General features: G+C 39.1%; 3 protein-coding genes across 3 annotated transcripts in view; all 3 read right to left on the reverse strand.

Annotated features, from left to right (window-relative positions):
- The window catches only part of psmc6 (proteasome 26S subunit, ATPase 6), a 270,786-nt gene that overhangs the window by 189,683 nt on the left and 60,281 nt on the right, over positions 1 to 20,822 (reverse strand). The gene's annotated exons all lie outside the window — the stretch shown is intronic.
- stxbp6l (syntaxin binding protein 6 (amisyn), like) lies at positions 6,044 to 13,560 on the reverse strand. Its single transcript, XM_017455622.3, has 7 exons — positions 13,412 to 13,560; positions 11,641 to 11,809; positions 11,226 to 11,356; positions 10,729 to 11,062; positions 9,402 to 9,503; positions 8,010 to 8,137; positions 6,044 to 7,331 (listed from the first exon to the last, which is right to left on the reverse strand). Exons 2-7 carry the CDS (start codon positions 11,795 to 11,797, stop codon positions 7,308 to 7,310), a joined length of 876 nt encoding a protein of 291 aa, XP_017311111.1. The 5' UTR covers positions 11,798 to 11,809; positions 13,412 to 13,560; the 3' UTR covers positions 6,044 to 7,307.
- ddhd1b (DDHD domain containing 1b) overlaps positions 15,456 to 20,822 on the reverse strand; it is a 12,048-nt gene continuing 6,681 nt past the window's right edge. Inside the window, exons 10-13 of the mRNA XM_017455597.3 lie at positions 20,438 to 20,502; positions 17,936 to 18,111; positions 17,566 to 17,811; positions 15,456 to 17,369 (exon numbers count right to left, since the gene is read on the reverse strand). Of these exons, the coding sequence (XP_017311086.1) occupies positions 17,188 to 17,369; positions 17,566 to 17,811; positions 17,936 to 18,111; positions 20,438 to 20,502 (669 nt within the window). The 3' untranslated portion in view covers positions 15,456 to 17,187. The remainder of the gene's footprint in view (positions 17,370 to 17,565; positions 17,812 to 17,935; positions 18,112 to 20,437; positions 20,503 to 20,822) is intronic.

Below are 20,822 nucleotides of genomic sequence, written 5' to 3' on the forward strand. Positions count from 1 at the left end.
CTGTCTCGCTGCAGCGTTATTTTAAAAGAATATCACAGCAAATGTTCTAGAACTGAGAGAATACAGTGTGTAATGTTGTGATAAACTGACCGTATGATCATTATTATCTTAAATAATTTGTTGACGTTTACTTTTTTGGATTCTTGTGCTATGTTAATAGATCTAGATATTTCCTTACAGCTTTGTAGTTTTATATGATTTCTATTTTGGTTTGACTTTTTATATGTTTTTTTCTTTGTTGTTGTTTTTTTTTTAATCATGGGAAGTTAAATTTCATTTGATTTGTGGTAATTTTTAAATCATTTATGATAAGATTGATGAGCTTAAAAAAGGGAATTTGCACTCATATCAACTGATCAGGATACGCTTCATACTGACATTATTATTATTATTATTATTATTATTATTATTATTATTATTATTATATAACTCATCCTGTGCTATTAAAATGTCTTACTCCTCTTTTTCAAGCTGTGCTGGTCTCACACACACACACACACACACACACACACACACACACACACACACACACACACACTCCATTTGTGTCTCAGTATCCAATCTCACAGAGGGACTGATCAATCAGAGAGTGTGAAGGTCATGTGACCTCAGGGTGTGATGTAATAGAGATGATTCCACAGCGAATAGACCGTTATAAAGTGTCTTTAACAGCAAATGGCCAAAAGAAACAGGCATGGTGGACAAAAGTGTTGAGAAAGAAAGGATCTGCTCATGATCCAGAACATACAAGCTGATCTGTGGAACATGGTGGAGGTAGTGTCACGGCTTGGGCTTGCATGGCTGCTTCTGGAACATTCTCACTAATCTTTATTGGTGAATGAACTCATGATGGTAGCAGCAGAATGAATTCAGAAGTTTACAGGAACATTCTCTCTGCAGATTTACAGAGAACTGCATCCGGTTTTAGACTGGACAAGTCCATCACCAGACCTTCACCCATCTGATCAGCACCTCACCTCCTGAAGAGGAGACTGAAGGGAGAAACCCCCGAAACCTGGAGAAGCTTCACAGAAGAAGAAACCAGCAGTTTGGTGTCAGTGAGTCACAGGATTGATGACGTTATTGCGAGTAAAAGGAAACGCAACCGAATATTAAGTGTTATTTACTTTCATTTACTTCAGGACTTACTGCTCGCCTAAAAACTGTGTGGTCTGATACAAAAGTTTCTATGATTTATGTTGTTTAACACGTCTAGAAGCTGAAATCCTAAACTCTCGTCTCATCTCCATCTTTTGACCTCAAACTCAAATGTCTTTAGTGTTCAGCACAAACTAATTAACTGTCCTTTCCGTTCCAATAGTTTCGGAGGGGACTGTAGATCAGAAGTTTGTTTGGGTACTGCAGTATTAGGCCATTTTATATATTTTATATAATCAGTGTGAAATGTTGAATGGTGCGGTCATCCTGTCACAGGAGTAGAAACCGGAGTGTGTGTATACGGGGGTTTACAGGGGGTTCGGGGAAAAGTGTTTGCTGTATAAATTGCTGTACATAATCAGAATAAAGAAAGCGTACGTGTAAACAATTCTAGTGTCTGCATCTTAACGAAAACAGATGAGCGGCAGCTTTTTCACCCCAACTGCCTGGAGGTTACTGCAAATCCCTGTATATATACACACACAATCCAGTCCCAACCCTTCACACGACTACATTCCTCTCCTCTAATACCCATCCTCCATTTTCTGCAGTGATTATCCTACACAGGGTCACGGGGAGTCTGGAGCCTGTCCCAGGGGACTCGGGGTATGAGGCAGGGACAGCCTGGATGGGGTATTCCTTTAATATGATACATCTAATATGAACGTTTAGAACTAATGGAACTCAATCACACTAAAGCTGATGATTTCCCTGTAACAGCACGTCTCCTTACAGAAAAGTTCACCATATCAGAGATTACACGATTTTAATCCGTTCATTATCAGTGGAGCGTGCGCTGTACACATCCCTGTGAACGAGCTGTTACTATGGAAACGATAACATATCAGAACGAGTGCAGTAATATAAACCTGCGCTACTGTCAGAGCCGCTGTTCTAGAGAACTAATCACCACCTCCTGACCAATCACAGTCCAGAACTCAGCAGCGCCGTGGAATAAACAGTCTTTAATCAACACTACACAGTGCTGTGTGTATCGGGGAATACAGTGAACAACAATAACACATACTGACAGTAGAAGGCAAAAGTGTGTGTGTGTGTGTGTGTGTGGGGGGGGGGGGGAACACACCTGCTTCCGCCAGCATTTGCTCCACACACTCTTTCGCTTGGCTTTTAAGGAAAAGACAGCTGTGTGTGTGTGAGTGTGTGTGTGTGTGTGTGTGTGTGTGTGTGTGTGTGTGTGTGTGTGTGTGTGTTAAACAGCTGTGTAAATGTTGAGAGTGACAGAAGCAAAAGGGGAAAGATGATTGTTTTGGATAAGAAACAGTGGTAAAGTTTCTGGTTCGTTACATCAGCAGAATTAAACTCTATCTTTGAGAAATGAACCACACTCCGCTTGTACATTTAAATGTATTTACCGTTATTAAAGCGTAATATTATGCATAATATTCTCAGAGTCAAGGAAAGAGGAGATCAGTCTCAGTGAATTTAATAAAACTGTGATGAAAAGGAACATAAATTTATTCCAAAAACAGGTTTTATTCTTTAAACGGATGTAAAAGCAGCTTCGTGTTTTATATCACAGGAACGAAACGAAACAAAATCACCAGCTAAAGGAATAAAAGGAAGGAAGAAAATAAATAAATATGAAGAATAAGACATCAGTAATTCATACTGCATGGCAATAAACAATAAACAGGATTAATAACATATATTATCAAATATATTCATATCTAATACAAATACAAAAGATTTTAGAAAAAAAAATTAAAACCTTTTTAAAATAATTTATAAATATAATAATATCAAATAAAACATAGGAACATAGCTAATAAACAAAAAAAGACCAGTTATAACATGTTTATTCTGTAAAATGTTTCCCTGCTCTGATTTTAATCCAAACATCTCGCTCGCTTTTACTAAACGGTTTTATTAACAAGACAATTTTATACAATAATTTAAAAATGTTAATGTTAGCGTCCTGGTGCAGACTCGCTCTCTTTCTTTAAGTTTACTGTTTATTAAGAAACAATGAAAATATTCATTTTATATAAATCTTAAATAATAAATATATCTGATTTCTCTCTGGCTGATGGTCCAGTCTGAATTCCTGTCCTGTTATGGTCCTCAGTCCACAGTCTTGTGTGTGTGTGTGTGTGTGTGTGTGTGTGTGTGTGTGTGTGTGTGTGTGTGTGTGTGTGTGTGTGTGTGTGTGTGACAGTAAGACAATTCCTGCAGTATAGAGTGTCTCTGTCGTGCTTTGTGGGTCGACGGCCTTGAAACCGGATATTCCTCCTGTAGTCCAGGTTTTGCTGCCGAGATGCCTTTCATTCTGCTTTCTGTTCCACACACACACACACACACACACACACACACACACACACACACACTTGTTCCTTCTTCAACACACACTTCACCTTCTATTAATACACACACACACACACACACAACGACTCCAGACTGAACAAACAGAATACCAGCCAGATGAAGAAACAGGAAAAGGTCAGACACAGTTCCTCAAACAAATGAGAACAATTCTAATATAGAACCATCCAGAACCTCCAGAACCCAGTCAGATCCTACAGACACTTCACAGCACCAAATGGTTCAGGTTCAGGAACAAATCTAACCCCTATCATTACACTCATCACTGACTACTCAACACCGTTTACTTCGAAACGCTCCGCAGGTTTATGGAGCGGCTCGGAGGGAGAGAAATGTCAGAACCGTTCAGCAGAAGCTCAAGGTTCAGTCCAGATTCCTGAGGAAAAGTCAAGATCACAGAGCTTTTGCTTCATCATCTTTCACATTGTCCCGCAGTCCAGCACTGCCCCTCTGTCGGGTTTACTGTATGAGAAAGTGGATACAGGAGGAACCCGAGCGTACGAACACACTCCCGAGCGATGACACGGCAGGCGAGCGTTCGTCTTCTACACTTCTACATCCACTTCAGACGCTGAGCTGAGATTCCAGAGATGTTTGACATTTTTTCACAGTTCCTTGCAGACTGAATATGAGCAGTCCCTCCAGAATTTCACGATTTTGCGATCGCAGAAATGAACGCAGAGTCAAACTTGATCCGCGATATTCATAGGAGTTTGACAATTTTCTAAATTACAGCAGATTTTCCGCAGATTCGGGCCGAGACGGGTCATGTGACATCATCACAACACGACAGCCAAACCCCTCTTCGACTCGCATCGAACACGAGTACCGCTAAAATCTCTCATTTAAAAACAAACATCCCTGTGAAAGACCGTGCGGAACTATTTTGTGTGACTGCAATTTCAACGATTCAAGCAGCTTTCCAGAAAAGAATCATTATGAAAAAAGCCGCAGAAAACTCAAACATTTTCGGCCGAAACAATCACAAAACTGAGAGAAATCCTGTACAGACTGGATGAAGCTGTAAACACGCAACAGATCCAAAAGAATGTCTCGAATGTTTCCTCTTCCTGATCCTAAACATGTGGTCCAACGTTCCTCCAGTTCCCTCCTCACAACTTTCATTCCTACCTGCAATAAGATCCTGTTTACTGTTCGACACAAAAGTGTGGTTTTTTCTTCTCCTGTCATGTACGAGCGTCATCACCATATCATTAAACCTGTACATTCTATATAAAGTCTGTGAAGGAAGTATCAGAGATCGTTGGACCCTCTGGAGTGTAGGTCTAATCTAACTGATCTAATCCCAGAACACAACCGAGCACGTAACACATAAATCACACAACTGATTACTGTGATATTTCATTTGTGTTTAAATTGAAAAGCCATTTATAGCTCCTCCTGTTTCTGGACAGGCCACGCCCACAAACCACAACTACAAGTGACACGAGAGACTCGTCACTTTCTTATATAAACACAGTCTTACTGATAAGAACACAACTCAGTAATGTGATAATATCGCTGAGCAAATCTACAGCGCACTCCAGCTCCGTTATTAACAGTTGTACTGTATATACTGTGTTTATATCAGTATTATATATGATGTATTATATATTATATCAGCTCTAATTACCACAGAGCCAGTCATACAAATTACAATTTACTGGACAGTAATTCAGGACGGTCTTCTCAACTCCGTGTTCAGCGAGTGACATCATATCAACATGGCCGCTCTCAGCACCAGCAGGAAACACCTTCAGTGAGTTATATATACATGTTTCTGATTGGCTGTTGAAGGAGAGTTTCTGATTGGTTGACTAATGCTGAATTCAGCTCAAACTCATAACTCTGAATTTCTAATTTCATATAATCCGTATGTCCAACATTAACACTGAAGGGTTTAAAACCTCAACAATATCACCACTAACACTGCTGTACCTGATCCATACACACACACACACACACACACACACACACACACACACACACACATATACACACACACACACACACACACACACACACACACACACACACACACACATACACACACACACACACACACACACACACATATACACACACACACACACACACACACATACACACACACACACACATACACACACACACACATATACACACACACATACACACACACACACACACACACACATACACACATACACACATACACACACACACACACACACATGCACACATATACAAACACACACACACACACACACACATACACACATACACACATATACAAACACACACACACACACACACACACACACACACATATACAAACACACACACACACACACACACACACACACATACACACATACACACATATACAAACACACACACACACACACACACACACATATATACACACACACACACACACACACACACATACACACACACACACACACATACACACACACACACACACACTCTGTAGTATGTACAGTTATATAGTACTGACACATCATTTCACCTGTAAAAGAAAAGACTCCGGCAGGCGTTATGGGTCAAACTCAATTTAATGTATAAAAATGAGACACTTAATTGGCATGAAACTGACAAGACAGTAAAGGACAAAAGACAAAAGACAACAATTACAAACCAAAGACTTTTAAATTATTACATTTATACAACACACACTCAGTCATACACGTGTGATTCATGCACACACACACACTCTGTCTCTGGTTCTTTCTCCTTTACAAACCTGTGCTGCTTAATAAACCATAAAACCCACAGTGTAGACTAAAGTCATTAGCGTATTATTTATTATTAATACCTGACTCAAGACCAATTAAACAAAATTCTACATTAATCATTCATTTCTCTTAAATAATTAACACACAGAGATTATTGTACACTTATAATCCTCCTGTGAAACGTGGTACTGTTGAGGAAGGATGTGGAGAACTTTATCAGGAGTGAATGAGTCCTGTTCTTCACTACAGAGGATTTTAAATAGCGATACATAAATAAATAAATATGTGTGTTTTAAAAAATGTATAGTAGTGGTAGTGTCATGGTGGTGGTAGTGTCATGGTGGTAGTGTCATGGTGGTGGTAGTGTCATGGTGGTGGTAGTGTCATGGTGGTGGTAGTGTCATGGTGGTGGTAGTGTCATGGTGGTGGTAGTGTCGCCTTTCTTATTTCATCAGAATAAAGATCGGTTTAAACAGTTCTTCATAGGTATACCATCGATCCATAATGTCCAGTTATATACCTCAACAGTGTATTAAATTTAAACTACAGGTTTGATTTCCTCTAAATAACAATACTGAAGTGTTTTTTTCTGAGTGTAAATTAATCAGTTGTGTAAAATGCTGTAAATTAATAATAATATGACCAGAATAAAATCATTTCCTCAAAAAAGTGAGTTATGATCTCCTGTGTGTCTGCAGAGTGTATTATATTATTAAACGTGTTGGTAGCATTTATATGCATGTCTAAGTTTGTAACATTAGTCCAGTCATGTTACTGTTTAACATAAAAAAATAAAAATACATAAAATGCTTTTAAGACGTTTTACAAAGTGAACCTCAGTGTTTTCAGAACTCAGCATCGCCCTCTAGCGGCTCAAACACACGTCACACTGAGATTATTACAAAGCGTTCAGAGAAAAAAAGCATTATTCTAAGCTTCTGTAAAGTGTGTGTGTGTGTGTGTGTGTGTGTGTGTGTGTGTGTGTGTGTGTGTGTGTGTGTGTGTGTGTGTGTGTGTAATAAAGGCACTGCATTAAGCATGCACAGAGGAGATGATGGAGTGATTCATTTAATCCCGATGCTTCAGGGCAAACTACAAAGAGACAAAGAACACAGTGTAAGACATTAATATAACAACACAATATAACTGCAGATTTTATTATTATTATTATTATTATTATTATTATTATTATTATTATTATTATTATTATTATTATTATTGTGTCAATTCCAGTACTGACTGCAATACTGAATTTCACATTTAGTTCAATTTAATCTATTATTCATTAAATTATATCCCAACAACTGTTACAGCTACAGACCAACTGATCATTTTACTAAATTTACTAAATATGAGTTTGTTTTTATTTGAGTAAATTTGAGAGTTGCATTTTGCTATTTTACTGTCTTTTACTAAACTGTATTTTTTTCTCCTGTTATTTGTCTCATCCACTGTAAATATTTTCCCAAAATTGTTAGTTGCGAGTAAATTAAAGTCCTGTAGAGGATAACAATAATAATAATAATAATAATAATAATAATAATAATAATAATAATAATACATTAAAATAGACATGGTGTTTTAATTAATTTTGTCGAATTTTCTGTTTAAAGGCTTCAGCAGTTAATTTTTTAGTTCTTTTAAAAGTCATTTATAATCATTAACATTAACAGGAAGTTAATTTTCCTCAGAAAGTTCCTCGTGTCTTTATCCTGTGATGCGTTATAAACACTACACTGATTATCAGAGCCTACTGACGTCACTTTTTACCTTCTGCGTGTTTTCAGTGAGATGTTTAACATCAACGCTGAACACCTGACTCGCCCTGCGACCCACTGTTCCCATGATGCTCTGTGCCGGAGGGGACGAGCTAGCCACGCGCACTTTCACAGGAGAAGCTAAAATGAAAGTGACACAATGAGTTAAGACCAGATAAATATTTACATCTCACAAATCAAGCTGCTCTTTTTTTCTCGTGTAGATCAGAAGTAATATATAACACTTCATTAGTGAACGTTGTGTGAAGTGTGTGAAGCTTGTGTAGTAGGTTGTGTAGCAGGTTGTGTAGTAGCTTGTGTAGTAGCTTGTGTAGCAGGTTGTGTATTAGCTTGTGTAGTGTAGGTTATAAATGTGTAGACTTGCTGTGTAATGATCAGAGAAGAACAGAGTTGTGTAGATGTTTCAGGTTTGGTGTGAACGACACGCAGGAGATTTCACTCAGCTGCGTAACCCGACTCTGAATACCAGCAACTTTCCTCACATGAATGTTAGAGTTCAGTCGCCTGTAATCATGTGAAAGTGTTTTACTCCGTTTGTGTTGCTGTACTTTCTCGTCTTTACAGGGTTTTAGCGTGACAGTATTCCTAAACCCTGACGTATATGAACTGGAACAGAGATAATAATAAACTCGTCTGGAAGCCGCTGCATGTTTGTTCATATTCCATTCATAATTTAATCAACACATGAATTAACACAGCGCGTCTCCTGGCACCTCTCCCATCCATTACACTCCAGTGTGAAGCCCAGTGCCAGCACACACACACACACACACACACACACACACACACACACACACTCTGATGTGTCCCTGCTCGCCCTCGCTTGTAAACAAAAGGTCCTCTGAACTTTTGTAATGGAGCCTAACAAAGAACCTCACACACACTCACACACACACACACACACACACACACACACACACACACACACACACACACACACACACACACACACACACACACACCGACCCATCACTGTCACACAGGGATGAAAAGCAGGAACACAGGAAGCAGTAATGATGGAGAGACGCTCCGGCTCCGTCCTCAACACCAGGTTGTCTTAGTTAGAAGGTTCTAGAATGTTGTTATTTTCCGGTTCTGAACACACCGGATCTGACTTCTTAACGTTGTATAAAGTGATAATGTTTAATAGAGGAGTTCACACAGAGAATAAACACCGTCTGGAAATCAGTGTGTTTGAGATGTTTGAGATGTATCAGTAAGAGCACTAACTGTAGCGCTCAGGGCGGAGCCAGAAATTCTAATAATTTATAGTAATAGATGATGGAAGATAAATATTACTGTCTCAGCAGTGTATTATTATTATTATTATTATTAATAATAATAATAATAATAATAATAATAATAATATTAATATTATTATTACCTTTCTGACTGTGACTTGGTTCTTGAGCAGAGGTCATGGAGTTCCTCATCCTGTGCAGGAAGATCTTACAGCGGTAGATGACGATGTTTAGTGAGCAGGCATCTGGAAAAGTAAACACACACACACACACACACACACACACACACACACACACACACACACACACACACACACACACACACACACACACACACTGTGTCAGGTGCTAATACATCTATCACTGCTAGTCGACAGAAATGCTATCTGTGAGATCAGGGTTCATTTCTTATTCTGAAACATTCTGTATTCAGACTTGACAACTTAAAAATCCGGACAGGGAAAGTTCCTGTTCTTCAGAGTCGTGTCACGCAGTGAATTTTCTGAGCTCTAAGTTCATGACTGAAGATTTTTCTCGAGTAGAAACGCAGAGACGGGGTTTTAACTAGAGTCTAGACCTCCAAACACTCACCTTTAACCAGAAAAAGGGGATAGAAAATACAGACTGTGTGTGGATGTAATGTTTTTTTTCTTTGCTGTCAAATTAATGATGTAACATAAAAACGAGAGAATTTAAAAATGAAAAATATAAAGACTGATATGATGAGAGTTGAAATAAATCTAACAGGAGGCTCGTATATCACCGATATATTACTGCATGAATCGTGCTAGTAATGTGCACATTAATCACTGGTTTAAAACAGAATGGCTTCCGCGCTCGTTATTCAGCAGCACGCAGAACAGAACAGCACTTGATCCAGTACACACTCTTAATTTATATCGAGCTCTGACGTTTACTCCTGAGCACAAATCCACAAGACACTACATCGAGGATGTGAAATAATAAAATGTGGGAGATTTGATCACACTTTTACATTATTGACTGTTTTGTGAATGATATTAATTTGTAGAATTAATAAAACAGTGTCGGTGTGTGTTAATACGACGCGCTCTGCTGAAAAGAAATAATCTGACCCAGCGCTCATCTGCTCCTCTTACAGAGAATCTTTAACTTCATTCATCACTTCATCCATAAAATATTCACTCCTCCACTCCTCCACATAAACCACGTCTCTGATTAAGACGCGTCTCCTCTGATGTCCATCGTGTATGGGAAAAAACTGTTCATGGACTTTAAAGGGATGATATTATGAATTAATTAATAAATAATGTTATATTTATGAAGTTAATATTCGTCTTGAATTCCAAAGCATAAATTTCAGCATAACATATTGAGGTTACATCAAACTTTCTGTTTTGGATAAAAGCATGATATTATTAGCATTAGCATTAGCATTACAATGCAGTTGGTCTTCATTAATATAGCTTTAATAATTTAGTGGTTTTTTACCTCCCAGTAATTTGGACTGGCAGTTAACGAATTCGGTGGGACGTGGCGCATCACGCCCTTTCTTCTGCTTTTTCTTCAGACCAGGTGTTTGTTCGTTGGAGGTGGAGGCAGGGGTGGTGGTGGCGGTGGAGGGAGGGGTGGTGGTGGAGGTGGAAGTAGGGGTGGTGGGTTTCTGACCCACAGGGGGCGCTGTGACACTCAGGTCAATCTGTTTCCTCCAGTAATGTTGGCAGAGATGATAGAGGATCTGAATGAACATACATTTCTCAGCTGAAGACGCAGCGACCCACTGATCAGATCTGTGATCAAACACCAGGTCAAACTCGGGACTGTCCTGAATAAAAATAATAATAATAATATTAATATTAATAATATTAAAAAATAAATAAATAAAATGTTTGAGATTATTGTACTGGAGTTCGTTATTAAATCCCGTTTGAATCATTTTATTTGTGGAAATAGAAATGAATAAAACACTTCATTAAAATGAATGTGACCTTGTCGGGGTCGATGCCGTCGACGCGGCGCAGCTGATCCAGACTCCAGTGAGAACGTTTCTCAAATTGTGGAGAAAATTCAAACTGCTTCACTTTGGTGATAAAAACTTGAGTCGGCTTTCTATTCGTCACTAGAGAAAATTCCGATAACACAATTAGCGTAACATTTTACCATGACATCATTCTCTTAGGCATCGCAACAGTATTTACATTAACATAAAGATCCCTCTCGCCTACATCAAATCTGTTATCGTTTATGTATAATAGAGTTATGATGTCATTCGCATTATGATATCGTTCATGTCCGTTATTGTAGCTTAATGTTAGCCTGACACTGACGTTTACAATAGTTATTGTTCATGAGATTCTTGCTGACATTAGCCATTAGCTGTTAGCATGATGCTGAATAATGTACCTGACAGACACAGGAAGGTGATGTAATCCCCCTTACGCCCTGCTGGGATGAAGTTCAGTCTTCTTCTCCTCCTCTTCCTCACTTCAATCACTGTTAATAGCTTCTCGTGGTGTGGAGTGAAGATGTCTCTGCTAATCGCTGACTGGATCGTCATCATCAGAACCTACAGCTGGAGAATTAAATAAAAACATGTCTCACACTCTGATACCATATGACTGACACACCCCAGGGTCTTCCTCAGGGGTCTAGTGAAGGACTGGAAATTTATTCATTCATTCAGTTTACTTTAGATTTTCCTGTTGGGTATCTCAGTGACAACAGGCTGAGAAGGTCAGCCCCAGATTCCTGCTCCTCCTGGTGAATCCCCAGACATTCTGAGATATAATCTGGTTCTGGTTTTGCCCTGTCCAGTGGAATGTATGTGATTGAGACAGCTGACCAGAAGCTGACCAGGGTATGTCCTTGTAAACTGCCCAAACCACCACAACTGGGCAGTGCTGGCTCAATGGTTAAAGCTCTGGTTACAGATCAGAAGGTGGGGGGTTCAAGCCCCAGCACTGCCAAGCTACCACTGTTGGGAATAGCAGCGTAGGAGAGAAACTGCCCTGATAAAGAAGTTAGATACTAGAGCTTGCAGTGCCTGTGGATACAAGACTTAGTATATTTACTCCAGACCTTTCCATCGGACACACGAACTCAGACTGGCACTGCACCTGACCCCACCTCCATCTCATAAGAGCTGATTCCACAACATGGCCCTGTCATGGCCTGGTCTCTAGATTCTCATCTGTAGACACCACCTCCAGGCCATGACTCCCGGGGTGGTGTCTCCCTTACCAGACAGACTAACATAGACATGTTTGCACCTTTCTTGGCGATGTTCAGCATTGCTCTTTGTCTGAACTCTGTTCACCAAGGGTGGAATTAAAATAATATAAAAAGCATTAAACTCCCAGTGAGAAAAAAACTAACATAAAGATGATTGAACAAGAGAGAAAATATCTAACCAAATACAAATAAAAACAATTCAAATTCATTTTAAAAGGCTGTGGTGAAATACATCAAAATAAATCATCAGTAATACAACATTATTAAGACAAATAAGATTTAAAAGGTGAAAATGCAGTGAACGTGCAGCGCTGATCCTGACTTTCTGATTCTCCTGAACTGTTCATTTAAGAGAATCGTTTAAATGAGTCAACTCACTGAATCTTTAAGACCAACATTTAAAGGTCAATTTATAGACAAACATCGATATAATAATATTTTTACAATTTATTTTTATTTTAACTGTATTATTATTATTAGTAGTAGTAGTAGTAGTAGTAGTAGTATATTCTTACAAATATTTTACCATTTGCTTTTGTTTTGTAGTTTCAATATTATATAATGTATAATAGTTTCTTATCCTCCGTGTGTGTGTGTGTGTGTGTGTGTGTGTGTGTGTGTGTGTGTGTGTGTGTGTGTGTGTGTCAGGCTCCGTCTGTCTGCAGAATTTAAACAAACTCAGCTTCATGGTTCGCATTATTTAATCACACTGCTTTTATAATTATTACCATTTTATTTTGTTTTAAATTAAATTAGAATTAAATGTATTAAATATTTTATTCCTGGTTTGACGTTTCTGTAGATTGTAATTTATTATTTCAGATTTTCTAGTTCATCATGGTGTGTTTGTTAAATATATGAAAGATGCTACAGTTACAAATGCATTATTATTATTATTATTATTATTATTATTATTATTATTATTATTATTATTATCACTCACCTGTTGGTTAGTTCTGATCCTCAGCTTGTGTTCTAACGCAGACGGTTTGCTTCAGTTTATTTTGCTTCGAAAAAACTCAGCCATCGCACTCTCTCTCTCTCTCTGTGTGTGTGTGTGTGTGTGTGTGTGTGTGTGTGTGTGTGTGTGTGTGTGTGTCTGTCACTGCCGCTCACTGGTCTGCTGTTGAACTCTGGATTGTGATTGGTCAGACAAAGTTATTAACATTTTTGAGAAATTCCACCATTATATCCTTCTAAACATAAATGAATGAACGCGTGACCTGAAATTTCACAAATGTATCTAGAAACTGAGATTTTTGGTTCTGAATATAGAAAAAGAAACAAACTTGATTTTGATTTTGATAAGAACACTCGGGTGTAATATGTTTCTATTCCAGTCAGTTCATAAAATTTATAAAGAAAATGGATTTTATACGTGTGTGTGTGTATATATATATATATATATATATATATATATATATATATATATATATATATATATATATATATATATATATGTGTGTGTGTGTGTGTGTGTGTGTGTGTGTGTTGTTTTTGGATGAGAGTAGAGGCTTTTTTCTTGAACCCCTTCCAAACAGCTTGTGGTGATGTCGGTGACTTCAGATTGTAGTTTTGGAGACTTTCTGACCCCAAGACACGACCAACTCCTGCAGTTCTCCAGCTGTGATCCTTGGAGATGTTTTATCCACTTGAACCGTCCTCTTCACAGTGTGTTGAGACGATATAGACACACGTCCAATTCCAGGTCGATTCATAACATTTCCAGTGGACTGGAACTTCTTAATTATTGCCTGATGGTGAAATGGGCATTTTCAATACTCGTGCTATTTTCTTATAGACACGCCCCATTGTGTGAAGCTCAACAACCTTTTGCCGCACATCACAGCTATATTCCTCGCTCTTAAACATTGTTATAAATGACTAAGGGAATTTGGCCTGTGTGTTACCTCATATTTATACCCCTGTGAAACAGGAAGTCATGGTTGAACAATTTCCTGTTCCTAGTCACCCAGGTGTATTAAAAAATATAAAATATCAATGGGAATATACTTCAAATATATTTTGCTCATATGAATTCATAGGGGTGCCAATAATTGTTGCACACCTATATTTAACAAAGATTTTTTTTGATAAACCTGTGATGTGTTTGCAATTGTTTGATATCCATGAGAGAAGAGTATTTTTATGAATTCTTTTGAACAAATGATCAAAAGACAATAAACAATAAATACAATTTTTCACAGCCTTCTTTGCTCATATTTACCAAGGGTGCCAATATTAATGGAGGACACTGTACTTTTGGCCATATAGTGTATCAGGAAACATGCCTGCCTGTAATGTCTGGTCTTAAACAGAGTTTCTCTCACCCATAATGCTGAAATAAAAATAGTTTATTGTTAGATTGGAGCGAACATTAATGAACCTAGCGTGTTTTTATCTAGCGAGCCGCAGCTCGTCCGTGCTCTTTTTTGAGACACGTACTGAGACGTGCTCAGTTTTTGAGAGATGAACTGAGGATAAATTGGTCTCACTATAAACTGGCTGCATCTTCACTCATTGTATTGCATTTTTGCTACATGTTTAATCCTGAAACACATTTCTGGAGGCACAGTAATACATAACATTTAAAATAAATAATAAGATTCAACTGAGTTCATGTGATAGCTAGCAGAGGAAAAATGAGTGTGTGAGAACACACACACACACACACACACACACACACACACACACACACACACACACAGTATAATGTATATAAAGATGTACAGATTATTACCTGTAAAAAATAAGAACACTGCATGACAAACAAAATACAACAGAGTGATTATTTTCCAGTGGAGCTGTACTCAGCACTGAACCCACAGTGACATCCTTCAACTAATATCAGTATCATTCTGTTTACTTCCAGAAATCTAATGACACGTTTGAATAAAAAACATTTGAATAAATAATTACTGGGACACATCATTAGCTGAAATCAGTGTTGAGTCCTTTTAATGTGTGTGTGTTATATTTTAGGTGGGGGTGGGGGGGGGGGTCACCCCAATGATGTCATCGTTAGTGTAAGTGGTCATGTGAGTGATTTCAGCCAATGAACAGTGTCTGTAACGGAACACTGGTAAAACCAGGCCCTGGTACAGAACATGTATAGATATTAGAACATGTTTTACATTTTGAACAGTTAACATTCAGTAAGGTTTCCGTTCTCTTCGCAGTATATCTGACTGTAAACATTAAAACGATCAGCTCTGTTACAGAATCATGTGACTGCACCACTCGGATATAACGCTCTAATTATTTTATATAAATAAATGTGTAACACTGGCCTCGTTCTCTCGCTCTGTACAGGAGTGAATTTATTTCGTAAATCGCTCTCAGGAGCTTTTACACAAGAACTGTGGTGCTGAAAAGCTTAATGACCCGAGTCCAAAACAAATTAAACCAGCCTTTCAATGAGGACAAAAGTAATGGCACCCTATAAAAGCAGGAGGAGGTAGTGTGCGTCTATAGTAACTCATGCGCTGCAGTGGCTGAGCTGCATCACTGGAAGATTTAACACGTTACGCTCAGGAGGCACTCCTTCACTGTTTAAGCCTAGTTCTAAGCCTGATTTAAAAGTCGCCGAGCTCTCCGACAAAAACCCTTTGATCAGAAACTCGGTATGGAATTGGCGCTCGCCAATCAGCAGTCGATTGTTATTTATGAACTACTCAACAATGCATCGCTGAGGCTCGCCGACGCCACACAGATATTTGGCATGCTAAATATCAGGAGCTGTCGGGTGACTCCACATCCCGTGGTGTGAAAAGTGTCGTCACTGGCAGTGACTGCGGCGATGAGTTACAGCCAATGAGAGAGCAAGGCATGGGGTGATGTCACCGCAAGGAAGTGAAACACGCGAAACCTTCCTTCTGAGAAACAGGCTTGTCATTATTAAACATTTTTCCTCACCTCCACACACAATCCCACAATCCCCGCTGCCCGCGTGCACTCATCCATTCTCTCACACACTTTCTTTCTCTTTTCCTGCTTGGCGTTTCTTCAGCACAAATCAAACAGCTCACACCGCACGTTTCTGTCCTACGTCCATCTTCAAATAATAACTCCTGTTTCACGTGTGGTTTTCACGGCATATATCCGTGTCACTGCTCACGTGTGTTTTCGTGATAAAACGTCGCTTGTAGACCAGATAGAGTCTTCGGGTGTTAGAGTCGTCGTCAGATGGTGTAGTGTGTGACCTCCTGTCTCCGAGCAATCACAGTGTGAACACCACAATAACTTCACGACTCCCGACTGCAACAGAGCAAGTCGTGTAGTGTGAACTTACCCTTAGTCACCATTTTGTCATTTTCAGCTCTCTCGGCCTTTTATGGAGTTTTGTGGGCGTGGCTAAATGTAAATCCGCTGGGTCATGAACATGCCGCAAGAAAAAAGCTGAAGTTTGTTTATGTTTAAACCCTGTACCTGGCAGCAGCTATTCATCTTAACTACAAGACTGTAATAATATCATAGACTGAGATCAAATGTTAAACTGATGTGCAGATTTGTTTATTCACAATCACTTGCTAGCGTGTTAGCTTAGCTACAAACACAGCTCCGATTGTAAACAGTGCTGTAGCGGATCGTGCACTAGCTAAATGAGCGACTGATCCTAGCAGGTGAGATTCATAAACTGTAGCTGAATGTAAGAACAGGAACGTAACATCAACACACGCCGCGTGTGTGTGTGTGTGTGTGTGTGTGTGTGTGTTAGTGTTATGACTCAGCAGTGTCCTCCTCTTCTCCGTGCGTGGTATCCTCTCCGTACATGAACGTCAGCAGAAACAGAGCCACGTCGTATGAGCACCAATAGCCCGAGTGTGAGGTCACCGCTGACCAATAGCGGCTCTCCACCAGCCCCTCCCTCAGCTCAAAGTCAATACGCCGATCCAGCTCCACTACACACACACACGCACACACACACACACACACACACACACACAAATACTGGTTGATATATAACAATAATATAAATATCAAAAAATATATTTAATCATTTCTTATACTATCATCAGATCAGTCTGTAAAGTAAATGCCTGTAATACAGCCGTATGCATATTCATGTCAGTAATTTGCATATTCATGTTAACCTACAGAGTGTAGAGTTGTCCATGATGGTGGACGTGGACTGGGGTATGCCATTCTCTCTCTCTGTCTTCTCCTCCATCTTGTCTTCTACTTCTGTAGCCCCGCCCTCATCTCCGATAGCCCCACCCTCTGTCTCAAATGGCCCCACCTCTGAGTTGATTGGCTCCTCTTCAGCTCCGCCCCCCTGCCCAGCCGAACGGGAGAAACGGGAAAACAGGATTCCACCAATACCTTTTCCGATGCTCGCCGCTCCTGACACACACACACACACACACACACACACACACACACACACAAATGTAAACAATGTCACATGACCGATATGATAATGAGAATTATAATTTATATATATATATATATATATATATAAATATACCCATGATGCTAGCCCTCCCCAGGTTGGTGATGGACTCTCCCATTCTGCGCTGCTGAGGGGGAGATGTACAGGGACTCGGTGTGTTTTCCCCCTCTGACAGATACACTCCCTCCTTCAGCGGTGTCAGAAACACTGGCCGTATGTCATCATACGGGGTGGGGCTGCTGGTGTTGTACCTGTCTCACACACACACACACACACACACACACACACACACACACACACAAAAAACATTTTCAACTCGGAGCCAACTTGGAGTTATTTAGGGTATGTTTACACGACAACAACGTACTAAAACTGAGAAGTTTTTCCTTTGTGTTTTTGAGAAGTTTCGCGTACAGACGACAACGTTGTGAAAACGATCCCCGTTCACACAGATCCGCGGAAACGACTATAAACACTGTAGTGCGCACGCCAGGCCAGTAGGTGGCGATGTCACTTTGTAACATAGTGTTTCTACACTACATGCCAGCGTTCACATCAACGTGTCCACCATATTAATCCGGGAAAGACACCCTATAAACAAACACAAGTAAACGGGGGAGCTGTCTGTTTTCTGGATAAAAAGCACAATAACGTTTACATTTCTCAAACGATTTCACTGGTTTATGATCCACGCAGAGAACAAAACAGTTCTGTCTCCAGTTAGTTATAATCTCGATATTTAGACTTGGAAATTATTCATTTTCATAAGGAATTGTGAAAACTCACTCTTGTCAAGCACAGATTCGATTATTTTTCCTGGTTAATAAATGCTGAGACGTCCCTAATGTAATATAATGTAATATAATGTAATATAATGTAATATAATGTAATATAATGTAATGTAATGTAATATAATGTGTATGAAATGTGCATATTTTTTTCACTGTGGAAATGGATTTTTCTGTCTTCAACCCCAACTTTTAGCTTTTCTTGTGCTCCAGGTCAGAATTCTGTCAACAAAACTCGTTCATTTATAAATACTGAAAAACATCTGAATAGTGTGTGTTTAAGTAATAATAATAATAATAATAATAATAATAATTTACCATCACTGTACCAAAATGGAACAAAATCAGCAAATACAAATAAAACAGTGAGACACTGTCAGTCCGTCTGCTTTCTATATTTCATTAGCAATAGGAGGAGACAGATTTTCTCCGAACAGACCGTCACACAGACAATGGTAAGGTTTTGAAGACCCCTCGTGGGTGTAGATGTGGGTTAATGATGTGGAGGATGTAATAAACGCGTCTCCACTGGTCGTAGTAGTGCTGCAGTAAATCTACACTTTACTGGAGAAACACAAACACAGTCCTGTAGTTTTAAATGTCTTGCGCGTTGTTTTGAAGTATTCGCGCACGTCTATACACTGAACACGTAATACACGTGCACATGACGTCATCGTTTTCACTGATTCTCGTTTTTGTACATTTACCTGGAGATGATAACGGCATCGCTTTCAAAAACCTGCACTTTAAAACCCGTTTTCAAAAGTTTGCGTTTTCAGGCCCCGGAACACCGTCGTCATGGAAACGAACAGCCAAACCGCATCAAAAGTTTTCTGTTTTTAGTTGAAAGCGCTGTCGTGTAAACGGCCCCTAAAGCTGCAAAAAGATGTTTCACTACGTGTACAGTATGACAGTATGTGTGTACTCAGCTGCTACGCATCCGTCTGTGTATCTGAAGGATTAAAGTCTATCTCCACTAGGGGGCAGAGCTGAGCTGAACATCCATGACCAGCACTGGAATATCCTTCATGATTACATCTGATTGCGCATGTCAGCAGTGAACATGGTGATGCTGGAGCTCACAATCTTACTGTTTATCTTCTAAATACAGCAGAAACCACGTCAGCATCAGCAGTGGAGACGTCTGTTAGAACATTACATCAACCTTTGTGTGTGTGTGTGTGTGAGTGACTGTGTGTGTGTGTGTGAGTGACTGTGTGTGTGTGTGTGTGACTGTGTGTGTGTGTGTGTGAGCCACAGGTGTAAATTTTCAGAAGGAAATGATATTTATATAAATGCGGCTTTTCTGTGTGTTAACGGTTCCTGAAACTGAAACCAAACCTATAATGCTGATTAAGGGTGATGAGACACGTCGAAAAACTGTTTAAAATATCATATACATGAATACTTGTGAGTAGAGTTCAGACATGAGTGTGTTCATAATGTAAATGTGAATAAAAATTATTTCCAGGCTCTTTAAATGCTGTTGGTGTTTGATCTGTGAACATGCTGCGAATATCTCATCAAATAAATCATCAAATAAATCATCAAATAAATCATAAATCAAATCGTACATCAAGCATATCCGATTCAGTGAATCAGTTCACACACTTTTGTTAGTTTTGTTATCATGCTTGCACACAAGAGCTTCTGTCTGTTTTATGCAGCATATTGATGACAATAGTGAGTTTGTTATGTCAGAATGACAGTACTGTGATTTTGTGTTCACGTCTCTGTCGCTCTCGTGTGTCGTGTTCTCTGTGAGGAACGGTGTGTCCGGTGTCATTACCAGTTTATCTGCACAGGAGCGATGTTACTGTAGTGTTTCAGGATCAGAGGCTCCAGTCTGTACGCCTGCAACACAACAATACAAAATAAACCAGTAATAAACAACCACAAGCAGCGATTACTGGGGTCCAAGCACTGTTGACGCTAAAGTGCAGTTTATGTCTGTTTAGTTTTCTAACTAAACTAACTCCTGATTTTTCACACAAAAAAATGTACTTCGTACAGATGGATGTTGACAGCCATGTTTGTTGATTGTTTTACTTTTTAAAGGTGGCATTTCAGGTTCTGAAATAGATGGTATGTTAGAACATATTTATTACTGATAATTTTTATTAATGGTGTATTATTGAGAAGTTAAAGGCAAATAAAATCAATAAACAGGAGGT

This window comes from Ictalurus punctatus, chromosome 25 (genome assembly GCF_001660625.3).
Source record: "Ictalurus punctatus breed USDA103 chromosome 25, Coco_2.0, whole genome shotgun sequence".
NCBI lineage: Eukaryota > Metazoa > Chordata > Actinopteri > Siluriformes > Ictaluridae > Ictalurus > Ictalurus punctatus.